Source organism: Chlamydotis macqueenii, chromosome 3 (genome assembly GCF_036417535.1).
Source record: "Chlamydotis macqueenii isolate bChlMac1 chromosome 3, bChlMac1.mat, whole genome shotgun sequence".
NCBI classification, from domain to species: domain Eukaryota; kingdom Metazoa; phylum Chordata; class Aves; order Otidiformes; family Otididae; genus Chlamydotis; species Chlamydotis macqueenii.
Window position 1 is genome coordinate 2,299,128 of NC_141558.1, and position 17,999 is coordinate 2,317,126.

Sequence of the window (17,999 nt, forward strand, 5' to 3'; positions counted from 1 at the left end):
CACGTTGTGTTGTTGCTCCTCGTAGTAACGTCCGATATTCATGCGCTGGTTGGTTGCTTTTCTCACAGGTCTTCTCCAAGCACGCTGTCCACACCATCCATGGTCTGTAGTACTGTCTCTATTGGTCCTCAGCCTGAAATTTCAGGGGAAAAAAATAAATAAAATAGTGTAGATCAGGAGAGAGGATGGACGGATCCACGTGTGGAAGTCACTTATGGAAGGAAAGCGGCCAGGGACGCCCTTCCGTACATCGCAGGGGAGTGAATCTCAGGTAACGCCACCACAGAGGAAGATGGAGGGAGGTGCCGCGGGGAGCTGGTGTTCCCCGCCGCTGTCTGCACGCAGCCGAAGTGTATTTTTGCGTTCAGGAAGGCAAGTTGGCAAGGGAAATAGGTTGTAACTTCCATTCCAGGAGCTGCATGCGACCCACGCACGTCTCTGGTGGCTTTCTGACAGTTTGGTCCTTTGCTGTAAGAAGGTTGATGAGATTGATCTTCTCGTGGCTTGATGCCTTTGCAGTAAGATACTGATTTTTTAAGAATATACTGAAATCTCCAAATCACTGCATCTGTCTGCAGGGTGCCGATGGGTCTGCTCCATCGTTGGCCACGAGGAGAAAAGCCATGGTTTTTCTCCCTTGGTGGACTTGGGAATCGCTAGTTACATGTTACAGAGTGGAGAGCTGCCCAGGGAAAGGGGGAGAACGAGATAAACCAGGAGGCAGTGGAAAAAGTAAGGCAAAGCTTTGGGCAGGAGGTGATGGACGTTCACCTTCCAGTTCCACCGTGGAGCTGCTGCAGACTCTTGAGGCAAACCGGCCCTTCTTCTGCGCGTCGGTGGTGTTCCTTCCCATCTCCACACCGCAGGTGAGAGTTCCATCGTCCGCCACGTTCTCCTCGTGGCAGGTACTGCGAAAGGAGGGAGCATCAGCTTCTTCCCTCCCGTCCTTTCGCTCTCTTTCCTTGTTTGTGTTTTGAAATTTTAATTTCTGGCATTGCTTGAAGTGAATTTTTGGCCCAGGGAGAGCGATACTGCATCTTGACACGTAGGGCTCATATTTATAACGATGTGTAATGACTGTAGCAGAAGTCCTTGTTTCTGTATGTGAATGGACAGAGAAACAAGTGCTCTATTGTATTGATTAAAATAGTAAAATGAGTCCTGTATCATTGTATCTCCTATTCTGGATTAGTGCCTTTTGGACAGTAGACTGTTCTGTAATTAAAATGTAGTATAACTGCTTTTTTGTACAGTTTTGTTTTAATAAAACTTTTTTTTAATTTGTGTTTATTTTAGTATTGTACCTATTAGAAAATAAAAATGTATAACTCAACGGCGCTGCGTTTTCTTCCATCGTCCTTTCTTGTGCAGAGCTGGCGGGGTGTGGAAGCCCGAGAGAGGCTTCGGAAGCAAGTAAGATCTAAAATGTGTCCCGAGAACTTCTTCAATGTAGAAAAATGAACATTTTTCTACATTCAAGAGAAATGAATGAGCAAACCAGGCAGGCCCAAAGACTCCAGTCTTTGTAAGGATGGTCTCTGGGAGGGATGAAGGTGGTGGGGGCCCAGATGGTACATTTGATGTGGTGGGACTCCATCGCTTCCTTGGAGTTTGAGCCAGGGGCTGATACCAGAGCCCTTTGGAGGCTCTTTGCACCAACAGGAGATCTTAAGAGTAGAGTGTGAGTGCAAGCAAGGCAAAAAGCTGGGCTTATTTTTGGAAACCTCCCCTGCCAGGCTCTGGGAGCTTGGAGAAGGGATGGTGAGTGCCATCCCAACACAGAAGGGCTCTTGCTTAAGGAGCTGGTGAAGGGCAGGGAGCAGGCTTTGGGGCCATTTGGTAATAAAACTAAAAAGCTGTTGAAGTTATGAGATCAGGAATAATTCTGAGAAGCCAAAGGCCCGGGGATGCGGTGGCTGCCTGTTCATCCTGGCCTGGTCGTGCTCAGGGTCTATGGGTCGGGGGGGAACAGCTTCAGAAAAACAAGGGAAGGAGTTTCTGCAGTGAGTGTGTATGAATTAGCACGCGGCTTGGGGCAATCCCAGGCACAAATCCAGGCTGGGCGGAGAATGGATGGAGAGCAGCCCTGAGGAGAAGGACTTGGGGGTGCTGGTGGACGAGAAGCTCAACATGAGCCGGCAATGTGCGCTCACAGCCCAGAAACCAACGGCACCCTGGGCTGCACCCCCAGCAGCGTGGGCAGCAGGGCGAGGGAGGGGATTCTGCCCCTCTGCCCCGCTCTGGGGAGACCCCCCTGCAGCGCTGCGTCCAGCTCTGGAGCCCCCAACAGCAGAAGGACGTGGAGCTGTTGGAGAGGGTCCAGAGGAGGCCCCGCAGATGCTGAGAGGGCTGGAGCAGCTCTGCTGTGAGGCCAGGCTGAGAGAGCTGGGGCTGTTCAGCCTGGAGAAGAGGAGGCTCCGGGGAGAGCTGAGAGCGGCTCCCAGTGCCCAAAGGGGGCTGCAGGGAAGGTGGGGAGAGACTCTTCAGCAGGGCCTGCTGGGACAGGACGAGGGGTCGTGGTTTTAAAATAGAGGGAGGGAGATTCAGACTGGATATAAGACATTTTTATGCTGAGGGTGGTAGAACACTGTCCCAGGTTGCCCAGAGAGGTGGTGGATGCCCCATCCCTGGAAACATTCCAGGCCAGGTTGGCCGGGGCTCTGAGCAACCTGATGTGGTTGGAGATGTCCCTGCTCCTGGCAGGGGGGTTGGGCTGGGTGGCCTTTGAAGGTCCCTTCTCACCCAAACCCTTCTGTGATTCGATGATTTATCTCATTGGGTTGTGTTTCTGTACAAGTTGATCCCCACCACGTTTCATTTCAATCTAACTCCCAGGGTAAGTGTGACCGCTGGAACAACTCGGCCGTTACGGAGTTGATGATGCTGCCGACCATCAACGCCCACAGCCCCCAGTTCTTTATTTCATTTTGTACGGGAGAGGGAGGATGGGAGAAGACCGACACGTAGAGGCAGGAGTGGTGACGGGGCCTTTCCCAGCTCGACTGGGAGCCCTTTCTGGATGAGAGTGGTCCCTATCGCTGCCGCAGACAAAGTCCTCTCCCTGTGTCACAGATGAAACCCAGGAATGCAGAAAAGCTCCATTTGGAGATTGGGAGAAAAAAAATAAAAAAAAAAACCACACAAAAAAAAACCCCAAACAAACAAGACCCCCCCCAAACCACTGACTGCTTTGCAAAAACCTCAGCTTCCAGCCCTTTTTGTGCTTTTTTTTTTTTTAATTTTTTATTTTCTCCTCTGGGAACCAGATGATGAGGGTGCATCTTTTAAAAGAAGCCGTATCTTTTACGCGCCGCCGTCCCCTCGCTCCCCGCCTTCCCTCGGCTGCCTCCACCCAAACTCCGGTGGCTCTGGTGATTCCATCGCTTCCCTGCTGTGGCCAAGGGTTGAGGACAAGTGAGGCCAACGAAAGCGGTAGCATGTTGAAGGAACAGGAGAAAAAAAAAAAAGGTTTCTTTGCAGCTTTGGGGTTTTTTTTTTTAAATATTATTTTCCTGCTCGTTTCGATCGATGCCTTTTACAAAGCAGCTTTGGCTGAGGAGCAAAGCGGAGCAGGGCCGCGGCGCGGGGAAGGCGCTGCGCTCCCCTTCCTGCAAGAGCAGGGCTGGAACAAAGAACCGGCACTTCAAAAGGCCCCCGTGTCTCAGCCAAAGATTGGGTATTTTTTTTTTTTTCAGAAGGTAAAACATTAAAGGGAATTAAAAAAAAAAATTAAAAAAAGCAGCTGTATTTTCATGCACTGATTGCGCGACAGCATGGATAAAAATATCCTTTGCTAAATGACTTTCAGTGGGGATTGTGGGATCAACGCAGCGGTTGTTGCTTTAAAAAAAAAAAAAACACACAACCGCAAAATGAAACAAAATCACTATTTTAAAAAAAAAAGGTCCATGTCAAATGCTGCCAGTTGTTTTTGACGTGAAGACGTGTTTTTGGGGAAAAAATGTTGCCAAAGTGAAAGAAAAACAAGAGGACGCAGGGAGGGCAGAGTGCATTTCAGGGATGGTGCCCTGAATGTTGGTGGGTGCCACGTGTTTCATGTCGCCCCCCCCCACCCCGAGGCCATTTTGGCTCACAGGGCTGAGTGCACCCTCAGTCAGTTTGGAGACGACACCAAAATGGGCAGGAGGGTAGGAAGGCCCTACAGAGAGACCAGGACAGGCTGCGTCGATGGGCCGCGGTGAACTGGATGAGGTACAACATGGCTGAGCACCGGGTCCTGCACTTGGGTCACAACAACCCCACACAACGCTGCAGGCTTGGGGAAGAAGGGCTGGAAAGCTGCCCGGCGGAAAGGGACCTGGGGGTGCTGGTCAACAGCCGGCTGAACGTGAGCCAGCAGTGTGCCCAGGTGGCCAACAGCATCCTGGCTTGTGTCAGGAACAGGGTGGCCAGCAGGAGCAGGGAGGTGATCGTGCCCCTGTGCTCGGCACTGGTGAGGCCGCCCCTCGAATGCTGTGTGCAGTTTTGGGCCCCTCAGTACAAGAAGGACGTTGAGGTGCTGGAGCGCGTCCAGAGAAGGGCAACGAAGCTGGTGAGGGGTCTGGAGCACCAGTCTGCTGAGGAGCGGCTGAGGGAACTGGGGTTGTTTAGTCTGGAGAAGAGGAGGCTGAGGGGAGACCTCATCGCTCTCTACAGCTGCCTGAAAGGAGGCCGGAGTGGGGTGGGTGTTGGTCTCTTCTCCCAAGTAACTTGTGACAGGACAAGGGGAAACGGCCTCAAGTTGCGGCAGGGGAGGTTTAGGTTGGACATTAGGAAACACTTCTCTACTGACAGAGTGGCCAGGCACTGGAACAGGCTGTCCAGGGCAGTGGTGGAGTCACCGTCCCTGGAGGTGCTCAAAGAACGTGCAGATGTGGCACTGCAGGACATGGCTTAGTGGGCACGGTGGTGTTGGGCTGACGGTTGGACTTGATCTTGGAGGTCTCTTCCAACCTTAAAAGATTCTGTGATTCGAAGGGACAACCTGCAGCACTGTCCCCAGCCGGTTGGCTCGGGGCACAAGCAGTGAGGTGAGCATGTGAGGGCACGCGGTAACGGGCATTTGCTTGGTGTTGCAAGGGCCTGGGAGGGAAGCGGCAACATGAGCGATTTGTTTTTTTTTTAATTTAAATTAATAATTTTTTTTTTTCAGTTTGCTTATTCACTGCCATTACATTAATTAGCGACATATTGATAATCTGTAAGAGACGCTCGCCCAGACCCACCCGCCCCATGACACCACCCGAGGGCTGACACTTCCAGCCGTGTCCAGGCAAGGAGGCTGCGGTGGGTGGCTCCCAGGGCTGCGGTGGGACAATGTGAGGCAGAAAGGCCCCATGAGCAATGGGGAGATGGTTTGTTGTGGGGTTTTTTTTTGTTTTCTTTTTTTTTTTTTGGTAAGAGCCAAAGCTTTTACACCCCAGCAACACAACCGTAGTCCTGGGCTCCTGCAGAAGGCACTGCAGGCAGCAGGGCCATTTTTAGGCTGCAGGAGATAAGCGGAAGGAAATGAATTTGCCGTTTTCATTCCTCCGTGCTGCACCTCGCATCGATGGGGTAACACCAGCGATCTCCTGCCAGGGACAGCGGTGCCTCCAGGAAGCACGTGGCTGCTCTAAGAACGTTTCTTATTTTTCAGACAGTGGTTGGACAACCCCCAAGACCATCTCATGGTTCTTAATCTGGACATCTGATCATAAAATAAATAATTTCTTCAGCCTTACATCTTAATTCTCATTGCAAATTCACAACCAGAACAGAGCCCGGCTCTGGCAGCTGAACCGTTCCCAAAAGGAGCCATCCCCACCCCAGCTCCCTCCCCACTCACCACCCCGGGGATTTTTAAGCAGTTTCCCTGCGAAACTTGCCTCATTCCAGCTGGCATCCACCTTCCCTGCTCCCAAAACACTGGGGCCATTTGCCCAGTGTTGAGGGGGCTGCGAGTAGTTGGTTTTTACAGCTCGTAAGGGGAACAGGAGCAGAGGGAAGAAAAATTGAAAGAAAAAAAAAAAATCACTGTGATGATTCAGGGCAGGGCCAGCAGCAAAAAGCCCTTGAGCAGCCCAAAGTCCAGCTGGAGAGCATAACCAGGCCTCCATCTTCTTTTATTTAGCATAATGATTGGAAAAACGAGTATGAAATAAAGCTTTCCCTCGGCTCCGTCGCGGTCTGTGAGAAGGACTCCCACCCCTGAAGGGCTGTGGGCAAAGGGTTTCCCCAGCGCCAAAGAGGAGGGAGGGAAGGCAAAGCCGTGGGGTTCTGCTCGTTGATGGGAAGGTCCCTAAATTGCAGGTGAGAGGGCAAAAAGTCTTGTTTGAAAAGAGATGGCAGCACCCTGGAGCGATGCTACTCCACCGCAGGGCTGCGAATGCATCCAGAGCTTTCGGTGATATTAACAGAGCACAGACTTCGCGGCTCTAAGGAAGAAGTTTATTTCGGTAATGCAGGCTGCACGGCATGTATAATACAATATTACAGTCATTTAGTATTGTACAGAAATAATTAAAAACTTTACAGCTCATTACAAAGTATCTTTGGATTTTAGCTCATTTTAAGTACACCCACCGACAGGTCACCCCGGCGTCACAGCCGCTCTATTTACAGACCCACTACATTTACAGAAATCGACGGACAGGCGGGCAGGAAAGGCTCTCCCAAGACACGGCGGGCGGTGGCGGTGGCGAAAAAGCAAAACCTACGCCGGCCGCAACGAGCACGCCGGGGCGCGTGGGGAGAACGGCACCGACGCCGAGGATGCGAGGCAGGAAGGCACCTGTTCCCACCCTGCCAGTTATCGCTCGGAGCGCGGCTCCGGTATCGGCTTCAACATCGGTTTGGCAGGGGAAAGCGAGGGGGAGAGCAGCTGCCTCCTCCTGCCGAACAAAAGCGCCGCTCGCGGCGAGCGGGTAAGGCTGGGGAAGGGGAAATGTCTTTCACGCGTCCCTCCCGCTCGGCACCGGGCACTCCTCCCTCTCGCTGGGAGCCCCAAAGCCAGGGCCCAGCTCCCTCCGCTGCGGTGTTCGGATGCCGGAGCCAGGACCAGGCTCAGCCGCCGGCTGAACCCAGCCCATCCGCAGGCTCAGGGCGGCCAGCGGCAGCCGAGCCTTTCTTGGGGTGAAAAATACAACGGTGGCTCAGGAGGAAGGTGGAGAGCGCAGAAACCAAAGCAAAGATGGATCAAGGAGATCTAGGAAGAAGACACTTTCCTGTGACCCCAACTCAGAGTATTTTGTAGGGAGACCAGTCCGCACCTTCACTCATTGCCATCTTCCGTTCCTCAGCGGCAGGCAGGCTGGAGGCCGGGATGAGACCCAGCCCCTCGCTGCTTCGCTTGCCGACCCAGGGATAAGGCACTGCGAAAACGGAGCTTCTTGTGCAAAGAGCCGGCGGTGCCAGCGTAAGGAAACACAGAGAAGACTCTTCAACAGCTCCGGGACAGTACAAACAGGTCTACAACACTCAAGCTCCTTTTGCACGGGTTTTCATGACTGACAGGCAGGAACGAGGGGGTTTCTCGTTTGTAGAGCAAAGGCGTTGAACATCCCGCCTCGCGCGCAGCAGGGAGCTTCCGTCTCAACCACCGACAAAACTCTCCTCTGAAGAACTCGGGCAGCATTACCATGAGAAATCGCTTCTGTTAGTTTCTCTGAACTAAAACATCATTAAAGAGGAAAAAGCCACGGCCCTCAACCTGAAAAGGTACTGCTGGGGTCAAAGAGTCCAAAACACCTTGAGAGAGCTGAACACAACACAGGAAGAAGTCTTGGCTTGGTTTGAGACAACCCAGAAAGTCCCTCCAAAAAATATTCTCTGGGCTGATGAGGAGCAGAACCCCGCGCCGAGGAAGGGATCTGCAGAGCCGCGGACTCAGGTTCCGACCGTTACCGACACAATTTTCTACGAGAGCCATCCACGGTTCAAGGACACAGAAAGCAAGCTCGCGCCACTGAGCAGACACTCGCTACAAATCACAGTTCCTGCGTTAAATATTCTTCTCCCTTGTATAAAGTGCATGAAAATCTTGGGAAATATGCATAGCTATCAACGCGCCAGCCTCAGCTGCTGCGCGGTTCCAGTTAAGAGCACCTCCTCCTTTATGCTGAGCGTAGAGATTTTCTAGTGTGATCAATTAAAAACAAATAAAAATATTGCCTCCACTATGGTTTTAAACTGTTTTCTGGTTAGCTGGCTTCACTGGTGCGAAGTAACAGATGGCTTTGAGTAGAGGGACGTGCACTCGCTGCGCCAAAATCTTGGAAAACACCTTGGGAAGAAACCTCGCGTGCGCAGGAAAGCTGGGGTGAGCAGGAGGGAGTCAGGGAAGTCCTCCAAGAACGTCCTCACGGCCAGATTTCATTTGTTTGGCTTTCTGGAGCTTGTGATACGGTTGGGATGGCTGCATTTTTGGGGCAGGTGTCAGGGTGGGATGTGAGGAGAGGTTTAGTTTCAAAAGTCAAACGAAAGAGTTTGCTTCCAGGACAATTCACCTCAGAGGAGGGCAGAGAGTATGTTCTGTTCAAACCGCGGTTCACACCCCTCTGAATAGGCACAGCACGGTTTCGTGCCCCGACCGAGGGCAGGCGGACAGGGAAGCCCATCCCGTATCAGCTGGTTGCGGCCTCCGAACACGCGCCCCAGATGTGCAAACGCTGAAATACGTCCTTACAAATACAGCCAGAGGAATTGGTAGTGGGTAGGATAAACAGCGAATGATGAACCCAACCGCCTTCTGCTTCACCCTTTCACTCCTGGAACTTCGACACCTTTCCATCGTTCCCGGAAAACTCCGGCCTTCAGAGACAGCGGTGCGAGAAAAGAGGCTTCAAAAGGACGCAGACAGGTTCTTCCCTTCATATCTCCCCCAAAGGGGCCACCTAACAAACAGCGAGGAATTTTAAAAGATCTCCCAAAATCCAGTAAATGAAATGCCGAGACTGAAAAATAAAAAACCCAGCGATAGGCCAGGGGCTGTTCCACATCAGCGAACTTTCCGTGGCACGTCAGAACAAAGTGCAATTAGAAAAAGGGTCAAGGTGGATGTCAGAAAACTCACAAGGCAGTTTAAGAGGCATCATATTAATTAGTGGGCGGTCTTTCATCAGCAAGGCTCGTCACACCCCAAAACGAAACATGAGTCGTGTCTACAAAAACCAGTCACCATTTAAAAAACCGGGATTTCAGCGGCTGAATTCTTTACTACTTAAATTTCTCCCGTCGCCTTGGCTTGAACAGACAGGAGCTTCGTGCAAAGGAAAAGGAGGAAAAAACTGTACACTAAAAATATCTTTAAAAGCTGGTCTGTACATTTTATATTAAGATTTCTTTAGGAAAATTTAGGAAACACAAACTAGTTACAGAAAGCTGAGAGGATACACGGCTCCCTGGCAGCACTATGCATGCTGCGCTGTAACCCATCCCGTTTATTTCTGCTACAGATTAGTTTCTATTTTAATTTTATTCCTTCTGCATAAATGATATTAATTACGGTAAATCAGCATAATTACCTCCTTCGCTGAGCATCCCTATCTCCTCTGCTGACAATGTTTCATCCCTTGGACCTCTGAACCAGATGGCTAAGGCACTTGGGTACCCACGGGCAGCGACTAGATGCATATTAAAGTTTAATCATTAATTTAGCAGCCTAAATATTCCCCCACGTAGATAAAAAGTCTATTGCTCAAGCTGTCCAACCCCCCCGTGATGACTAAACAAGACATAAACAGCTCAGGATATAAAAGCCTGTGGCCTTTCTCGATCCGTTAGTGCGCGAACACCGATATGTGCACAAGGATATATACACACGCGTGCGGTAACACGTAATTTGGGCCACGGGCGGTTAAAAATCGGCAAGGTTACCAAAAATAAAACCAAGTTTTATAAAAGCCAGCCCAAACCTCTCAATTTCAAGAGAGAGACTCGTTTTGGGGATGACTCGTTTGCCTTCGCGCGCCGCCGGGACGGTTCGGCCGGCGCCGGAGGTGGCTCCTCTTTGGATTGGCGCTGGGTATGGTGCTGGCAAGGGCTCCTCTGTGCGACGGCAGGCGGTGGATGATTGTAAAGCGCAAACATTTCGTATTTTAAAATAATAAATACAAATAAATAGACTGGGTTGATCCCGTTAACAGGAGAGCGACCCTCTGCTTGGCGTAAGTGGTAAAAATCCAAGTGTCTCCACAGGCTGGGTGGGAACATGGAAGCACTTAAGTGCTGGTATCTCCACAAAAATCCTCTTGGCCCGCAGGCAGAACCAACGAGAAGGTCCTGCCGCTTTGGAGCAAGAAAGAGGAGATCTGTTATGGTGAGAGTGCACGTTAAATAGATTACAGACAGCAAATTCGCTCAACTCCCCTCTTTTCTAAAAAGACGAGATCAAAAATATTACGGAGCGGGTCATGGGCCTTCTCCCATTCCCAAGAAATCGACTATAAAGACCGTGGCAATTCCCACAGAAGGAGAGAGGGACAACAGGACGGTAATCAAAACGGGCACTGCTCCCAGGTCACATAACCAAAGAGCTGTTGCTTTTTAAAATAAAAGGGGTTTTTTTTTGTTCTTTATTTCCAAATCAAGTTTTACGGTTGCTTCTCTACCTGCCTGGAATCACTACAACCTTGCCCCTTCACCATGTGGACACACCTCTTGCGAAATTAGACAAGAACTGTTATTTTGGGGAGGGTTTTTTTCAGAATTGCCAGTCACACCAAGAGGATCACCAGTGCACAGGTAGCTGTTGGAAAGCCATGCCATAATTTGGACAATTTACGCGTCTCTTCCTTCTCTGGAAGGTGGAAGAGAGCCGAGCTTACACTCACCCACCGCCATGAGCTTTCACCGGCTGCCATACCCTGAAGCGTCACAATTTGTAACAGGAAACGAAGGACGTAGATCCAGCACCACGACAAGGCAGAGAATTAACATGTCAATCACCCAAAGCAGAGAAAAAAACCCCTTCATTAGTGTTTGCCACAAACTAGAAGTTCACGTGGTTGGTTCAGCTTCCCGAAGCGAGAAGACCTGTTCCCCCGGCCGCATCACACGGCGTTTGCTGCGATGGGTAGGGTTGTCTCAGTTTGCCCAGGATTTCCTGTTCTCCGCGTTTTTCTGGCTTTTCTCCGGCCGCAGCGTGGATCCTCCTTCTGATTTTGCCAGAGCTGTGAGTGAAGCCAGGTTGGAGGCCGAACCGGAGAAGGTGCCACTCTTCCTGTTCTCAGCTCCTCCTTGCAACCTCAAGCCGGCGCTCCGCCGTCTCGCAGCTCCCGTGGCCTTTTTAACTCTGCCTGGTTTCACAAGCAATCCGTAGCCGGGGTTGCATCTGAAATATTGCTTCCCTCCAATCGAGCCGTCGTTCTTACCTTTGGCGAGAGGAGAAAGACATATGAGAGACAAAACGGCATTTATCATGAGCATATGGCGCGCTACCAGGAGGACGCTGGAAGAAGAAAGCAAGAAGAAAATGCTGAGAGAGAAAACACCCAGGAGTGGAGAGCACTACGGGCTCTAGAGGACAAAGCTGGCAGAAGAGCAAACAAATCTAAAGATCGATACGCTGACTGACAGAATGACAAGTCTTCCAGCTACTGGTGGAGTAGAGAAGTGGGAGTAGCCTTCCCAAAGGAGTAAAGCCAAAAAACCATCAGCTGGTTTTATACCTGAACCGGATAAAATTGTAAGATTAGACGAAGCAGCTGCCTGCGACAGCCGGCTCGTGCTCCAGTGACACCAGTATACTTCACTGTCTCTGCGTGGAGACGGTTATTCTGAACGGGACACTCCACCTTACTCTTCCTCCTCGCTTGCTATTCAGAAGAATTCTTTCATTTCACTGAAGGTGTTAAATAACCAGTTCAGCAAGAGATGCATTAGCAAATCATAGAATCATAGAATCCCAGAAGGGTTTGGGTTGGAAGGAACCTTCAAAGGCCACCCAGCCCAACCCCCCTGCCAGGAGCAGGGACATCTCCAACCAGATCAGGTTGCTCAGAGCCCCGGCAACCTGGCCTGGAATGTTTCCAGGGATGGGGCATCCACCGCCTCTCTGGGCAACCTGGGACAGTGTTCTACCACCCTCAGTGTAAAAAATGTCTTATACCCAGTCTGAATCTACCTCCCTCCATTTTAAAACCATGACCCCTCATCCTGTCGCACCAGGCCCTGCTGAAGAGTCTCTCCCCACCTTTCCTGCAGCCCCCTTTGGGCACTGGGAGCCGCTCTCAGCTCTCCCCGGAGCCTCCTCTTCTCCAGGCTGAGCAGCCCCAGCTCTCCCAGCCCGGCCTCACAGCAGAGCTGCTCCAGCCCTCTCAGCATCTGCGTGGCCTCCTCTGGACCCTCTCCAACAGCTCCATGTCCTTCTGATGCTGGGGGCTCCAGAGCTGGACGCAGCGCTGCAGGGGGGCCTCACCAGAGCAGAGCAGAGGGGCGGAATCACACACAAATAGTCCTTTGTAATTTAAAAGCTTATTTTAAAATAGCTTGTGAGAGACTAGGTAACCTGTTAGGAGACACTGCATCTGATTTAGCCTAGAAGTTCCTCTACTTGTTTGAATTCCACCGTTCCTGTTGTTTTTTAGACACCCTGATCCTCAGAAGTCCAGGAGAGATCTCTCTGGACACAAGGCCTGTCTTCTGCAACTATGCACTAACCAAGCTGCTTTTTTTTACTGCAAAAGCAATCCCGATTCCTACCTCCACTGCAAGAAGCCAGTGAAATTACTGAAAAGGGACACAATTCACTCAGAGGTCGGCGAGACTAGGTTGACAGAGGCAAACTGGAAAAAAGATTACAGCAGGGAAAGATCCTTTCTATTTCCCTTCTTCAAACGCACCGAGTAATGGCTAACGAACCCCCCTCATTAAAAAGCAGCATTCAAATGAGCACTGCAAACTCCGACACGCTGCCTGCTTTACACCTGGCCCAGATCATGTTTTACCTGAAGGTAAATCCAGTTCCACACCAACCCACGTTCCCTCTTGAAAGTCTGTGGGCCCAATATATCTAACAGTGCCCGTCTTATTTGCGCCAACTGTGACGTATTCTCCCTCTTTCAGCCACTCAGGAATTTCGTTGGCATCTTCGGAGTCAGAAGTCACCTCCAGCTTTTCTTCTGTCGCCTCTGATCCGTTATGGCTCCCTCCACGGGCAGTGGACGTGCTCTTTTCTCCTTCTTGTGGCTCTCCTGTGTTCAGCGAACAGGTGGGATCTGTCCCCAGCATGCTTGTGAAGGACTTCAGCTCTGACGTCTTGACTTTCTGGATTTTGAAGGGGGAGGCTGCAACGCCGGGCTGGGACAACGGGTCGGGATGAATCTGTGGTCTGGGAAACCCCAGATCCGAAGGCCCAGAAGCCATTTCTTTTTTCCTAGCTTGTCCTGCTGACTCCATCGATTGTTTGGATAACAACTCCTTCTTTGGAGTGGAGGTAGAAAGAAAGGTTTTTGCATCAGTGGCTACAGAGGCATCATGTGCCTGCTCACCATGAGTCACAGGAGACGTGCAAGATTTTGATTTCAAAGCATCATTGCCATTCACTTCAGGGCCGTCTTTAGGTCTTGCGTGAGCACTTGGAAGGCTGGAGGCTGGTAGACTCTCTCTCTTAGGACTGAGACAGCTTTCTGAAGAACTGTCCGAGTGCCCTGGCACGTCAGAAGAAGTGACCTGAGCCATGGCGGGAGTTGGGAAGTCACTCACTGCAGGCGTTTGACCTGCCTGAGCCACAACATCGCCTCCCGCTGCAAGGGCTTCAGAGAGGGTGGCTGTCGAGACACTGTGAGAGAAGTACCCACTGGAAGCTTCACTCAGAGGACTTGGAGGTCCTTCCTGGGAGTCCTGCACCTGGGTGTCTCCCGTGGGCTGCTGCAAAGGCACTTTGGGGGTCTTTTCCGGGCTCTTGTCCGCCTCAGACGTCCGCACTGCAGTTTCGAACGGCTGTTTCCGTACTTCCTCTTGGTTAGCCTGAAAGAGAAGAGGATAGTGACTGCGGAGCTCTGTTATCCAAAACATCTGGGCTACAAGGACAGACGCAAGGCCTCTGGGAAGGACTAAGGTCTCCAGCTTATCTAAATCCCTGTGTAGCTCCAATCTCCAGAAGATGCAAGCTGATCCAAAGTCAGCTTTGCAAACCTTGTAGGGCTGTCAGCTCATTTCTCCCATTAATAAGAAAAGTGTCGTCTAAAAGAAATACGTTCCCCAATATTTACTGAAAAATTATTTATATTACAGGAGCGGTCATTTGCTGTTTGAATAGCAGGATTTATACGAAATGTGAAAGAGCCATGATCTATAAGTCTCTCTCAGTTATTTGGCTTAACTTTCGGGATTGATAAATCACGCCTCTCCAACTAAACTGTCATTTCTGTCCCCGTTTCCAAATGCCATTCCCACCTCGATGCCGCCAGCACCGCACGCTTTCAGAGTATGAAATTAACTGCACCTCAGGAGATTAACAGCCCATTTTAGTGATGTATTTCTTGGCTGTAAAGTTTACTAAATCTGATAGATCAATATCTTTTGCCAGCACATGTACTCTAAAAGATTAGGATGTCTCTAAATCTCTTTGGGAGGAAGGGAGGAGGCTGCTAATATGAAGGGGAAAAAAGAAGTGGTTGGAGGACGGCAGGTTTGTACATAGCCTGTCTTCACTCTCAGGTGTACATTTTTGTTTACTGTTCAAAATTTTGTGGTTTATCCCATAGAATCATAGAATCACAGAAGGGTTTGGGTGGGAAGGGCCCATTAAAGCCCACCCAATCCAACCCCCCTGCCAGAAGCAGGGACATCTCCAACCACATCAGGTTGCTCAGAGCCCCGGCCAACCTGGCCTGGAATGTTTCCAGGGATGGGGCATCCACCACCTCTCCGGGCAACCTGGGACAGTGCTCCACCACCCTCAGTGTAAAAAATTTTTTCCTAATATCTGATCTAAATCTACCTCCCTCTATTTTGAAACCAAATAGTGGTTGAGTGCCCCAAACTACAGGATTTTCACCTTATTCTGACTTGCCTTTTCCACTGGAAACGTAAGCGGCATTTGAAGAAAGAAGGATTTGACTGAATTACAGGAATTTCAGAACCAAAGGCTAGCTTGCTATTGCTAAGTGAAATGTTAACACACAAAAAAAGGGTTTTTAAAATATTCCTGTGGATTAAAGACATACTTTTAGCTTTTCTATGGAGACAGCGGTTGTCGTAGTTCAACCCCACTCGGGATCAGACCACGCAGTTTCTCTCTCACTCCCCCCACCCTCCGAGAGAACAGGGGGAGATGATATAAGAAAAATGGCTCGAGGTTTGAGATAAGAACAGGGAGAAACTCCTTAAAGTTACCGTTATGGGCAAAACAGACTCGACTTGTGGAAAAATACTAATTTATTTCTAAAACTAGCAGGAGAATGAGACCGAGAACAAGATAACCTCCCCTCCACCCCTCTCTCTTCCCAAGCTTAACATTATCTCTACTACCTTCCCCTCCCGAGCAGCACAGGGGAGAAGAGGGAATGGGGGTTGTGGTCAGTTCATCACGTGTTGTTTTATGCCACTACTTCATAATCAGGGGAAGAACTCCTCGCATTCCTCCCCTGCTCCAGCGTGGGGTCCCTCCCACGGGCCACAGTCCTTCGTGAAACTGCTCTGGCGTGGGTCATCTCTTCCACGGGGTGCAGTTCCTCCAGAACAGCTGTCCCAGTGGGCTCTCCATGGGCCACAGCCTCCTTCAGGCATCCACCTCCCCCAGTACAGGGTCCTTCACGGGCTGCAGGGGGATCTCTGCTCCTCCGTGGGCCTTCATGGGCTGCAGGGGGACAACCCGCTCCACCATGGTCGTCACCACAGGCTGCAGGGGAATCTTGGCCAGGAGCCGCATTACTGCTCCCCCTCCTTCACTGACCTTGGCATCTGCAGCCGATCCTCTCACAAGAAATTCTTCACAACAGGCTGGCAGACGCCTCTCAGGATCTTTTTACATCTCACTCACTTCTCATCTCTTCTCCACTTCTTGCAGCTGGGCCGGGCCGAGTTGGGCCCAGTCGGCCGCCCAGCGGGAGGCCAGAGGGTGAGGCCTGCAAGGCCCACAGGGCTCGCGCCTCCCCCTCTCTGCCCCCACTCAGCTGCTTCACATCTTCTCCTCTTTTTTTTTTTCTGTTTTCCCCTTATTAAATACATTATCGCAGAGGCGTCATCACAGGACATTCTGCTACCAACTGGCTCAGCCTTGGTCTGCCATAGGCCCAGCCGAGTCCACTGAACAAAGGGGAGTGATTTCCAGCAGTCTCCTACAGAAGCTACTGCCTTAGGCCCCCCTCACTTAACAAAACCAGAACAGCGGTGTACACGTGGACTCTGGAGCTCTGCTCTTTCTTTGGGCTTTCCCTTTTAAGCATTCAGATAACACACGTTTCGCTAAGACAATAAAAGCACGGTGGGAGAAGGCTGATTTGCTAGACCTAAGACTGAAGTTCTGCTGAACTGGGGGAGATCATAAGGGCTATTTTCTCTCCAGCTTAGCAAAAGCCTTTTTTTTTTTTTTCACGCCGATATCATGAATTGGAAACGTAAAATTGAGAATTAAGGTCAACACTCAGAATAAGAGACACGTTCTGTTCACAGAAAGTGTTAGAGCCTTGCAATTTGCCTTTTAAAGCAGCAAACCATCTAAATTTCAGCTAGTTAACTGAGAATGCAATCATATGATTAACCAGGCTTTCGAATATAAAAGTGTAACCAGCGATATAAGGGGAGATTTTACCAGGACCTAAGAAAACACAGCAACACATGCTGCATTTAATTGTCTCACGGGGAAGCAACAGTAGAAGTGCAACAGGTCTTAAGCAGCTAACCCGCCTTTTGCCACCTCTGGTTTCCAGGCATGCGAATATGAAAATGGGATCATCACGTCCTGGGATGCGCTTACCTGTTTTATCTTTGCGGCACTGGCATCAATGCTGGCAGACTGAACCATAATTCGTGGGACAACCTGCAGGAATGAAAAAAAAAATAGAGCATCATTCACTTAAAGGATTAAATATTGCCAAACTGGTAAACATCAAAAGTTATATTTGAAATTCTGGAATTGCAGACAAACCTTTGTCACGAAAGGACGAAGAATTGCTATTTTATTACATTCTGACGACATACGCTGGAAGGGTAAAACCCTTAACCAAGGCATCCCTTAATTTTAACATGTAAGCATCTACAAGAACAAAGTCACAGCATACAAAGGCTTCTTTTATGTAGTTGGTCAAAGACAGACCACTGAGCAACCAGATGATAAAGAGATCTGAGGTTGCACTAGTGAAATCCTCAGCTTCAGTCCATCTCCAAAACTCCATCTCCATCATTTTAATTCAATTTAGCTTTTGGCATTGTTCACTTTAGCTCCAAAAGGAAGCCAGAAACAACATACTGGTCCTGTGCCTGAAGAACCACTTCTGTGTTCCAACAGGACCTTCTCTTTCATGGGGCTTGATATGAAGGCATTGACAATAACTGACCCTCCGTCTTCAGGTTTTTATGTTAAAGATTGGAAATAATCACTCTGCAAAGACTGCAACAGCAAATTGTGACACTCGACTATAAATCTTAGGCTAAGCTGCCAACTTGGGCTGTCATGTACCAAGGGAAAGGGATCACTAGAGCAATGGAGAACCTTGGGAAAAGGAAGCATGAAGACAAGGAGAGCACAAAAAGGCAGAGACATCTCTCTTTAGCACTGTTAAATAACATACTGCAAATGAAGGTTCCTGCTTTCCGGGAAAGAGCGCTTTAAGTGTGACATATTATACAATCTGGGAGCAGTTTGCTTTTTTCTTTTTTCTCCAATGGACTTGAGAAGTCCTTCTGTAGAAATACGCAGGCAGCGCTAATCTCTGAGACAGCTATTTCCAGAATTCCACAACCTGTTTAAGGAACTGAAACTTTACAACCGAAGAGGAAGGTACTCTTCTCTTGCATCACGTCTAAGTACAGTAAAGCAGCGATATGACTAATCCTGTCCTCAAAACAAATAAATG

General features: G+C 49.9%; 1 protein-coding gene across 1 annotated transcript in view; it reads right to left on the bottom strand.

Annotated features, from left to right (window-relative positions):
- Positions 1–6,415: 6,415 nt before the first annotated feature.
- Positions 6,416–17,999, bottom strand: part of KIF13B (kinesin family member 13B) — a 133,669-nt gene continuing 122,085 nt past the window's right edge. The window contains exons 38-40 of the mRNA XM_086743592.1: positions 16,901–16,963; positions 12,927–13,947; positions 6,416–11,351 (exon numbers count right to left, since the gene is read on the bottom strand). Of these exons, the coding sequence (XP_086599718.1) occupies positions 11,065–11,351; positions 12,927–13,947; positions 16,901–16,963 (1,371 nt within the window). The 3' untranslated portion in view covers positions 6,416–11,064. The remainder of the gene's footprint in view (positions 11,352–12,926; positions 13,948–16,900; positions 16,964–17,999) is intronic.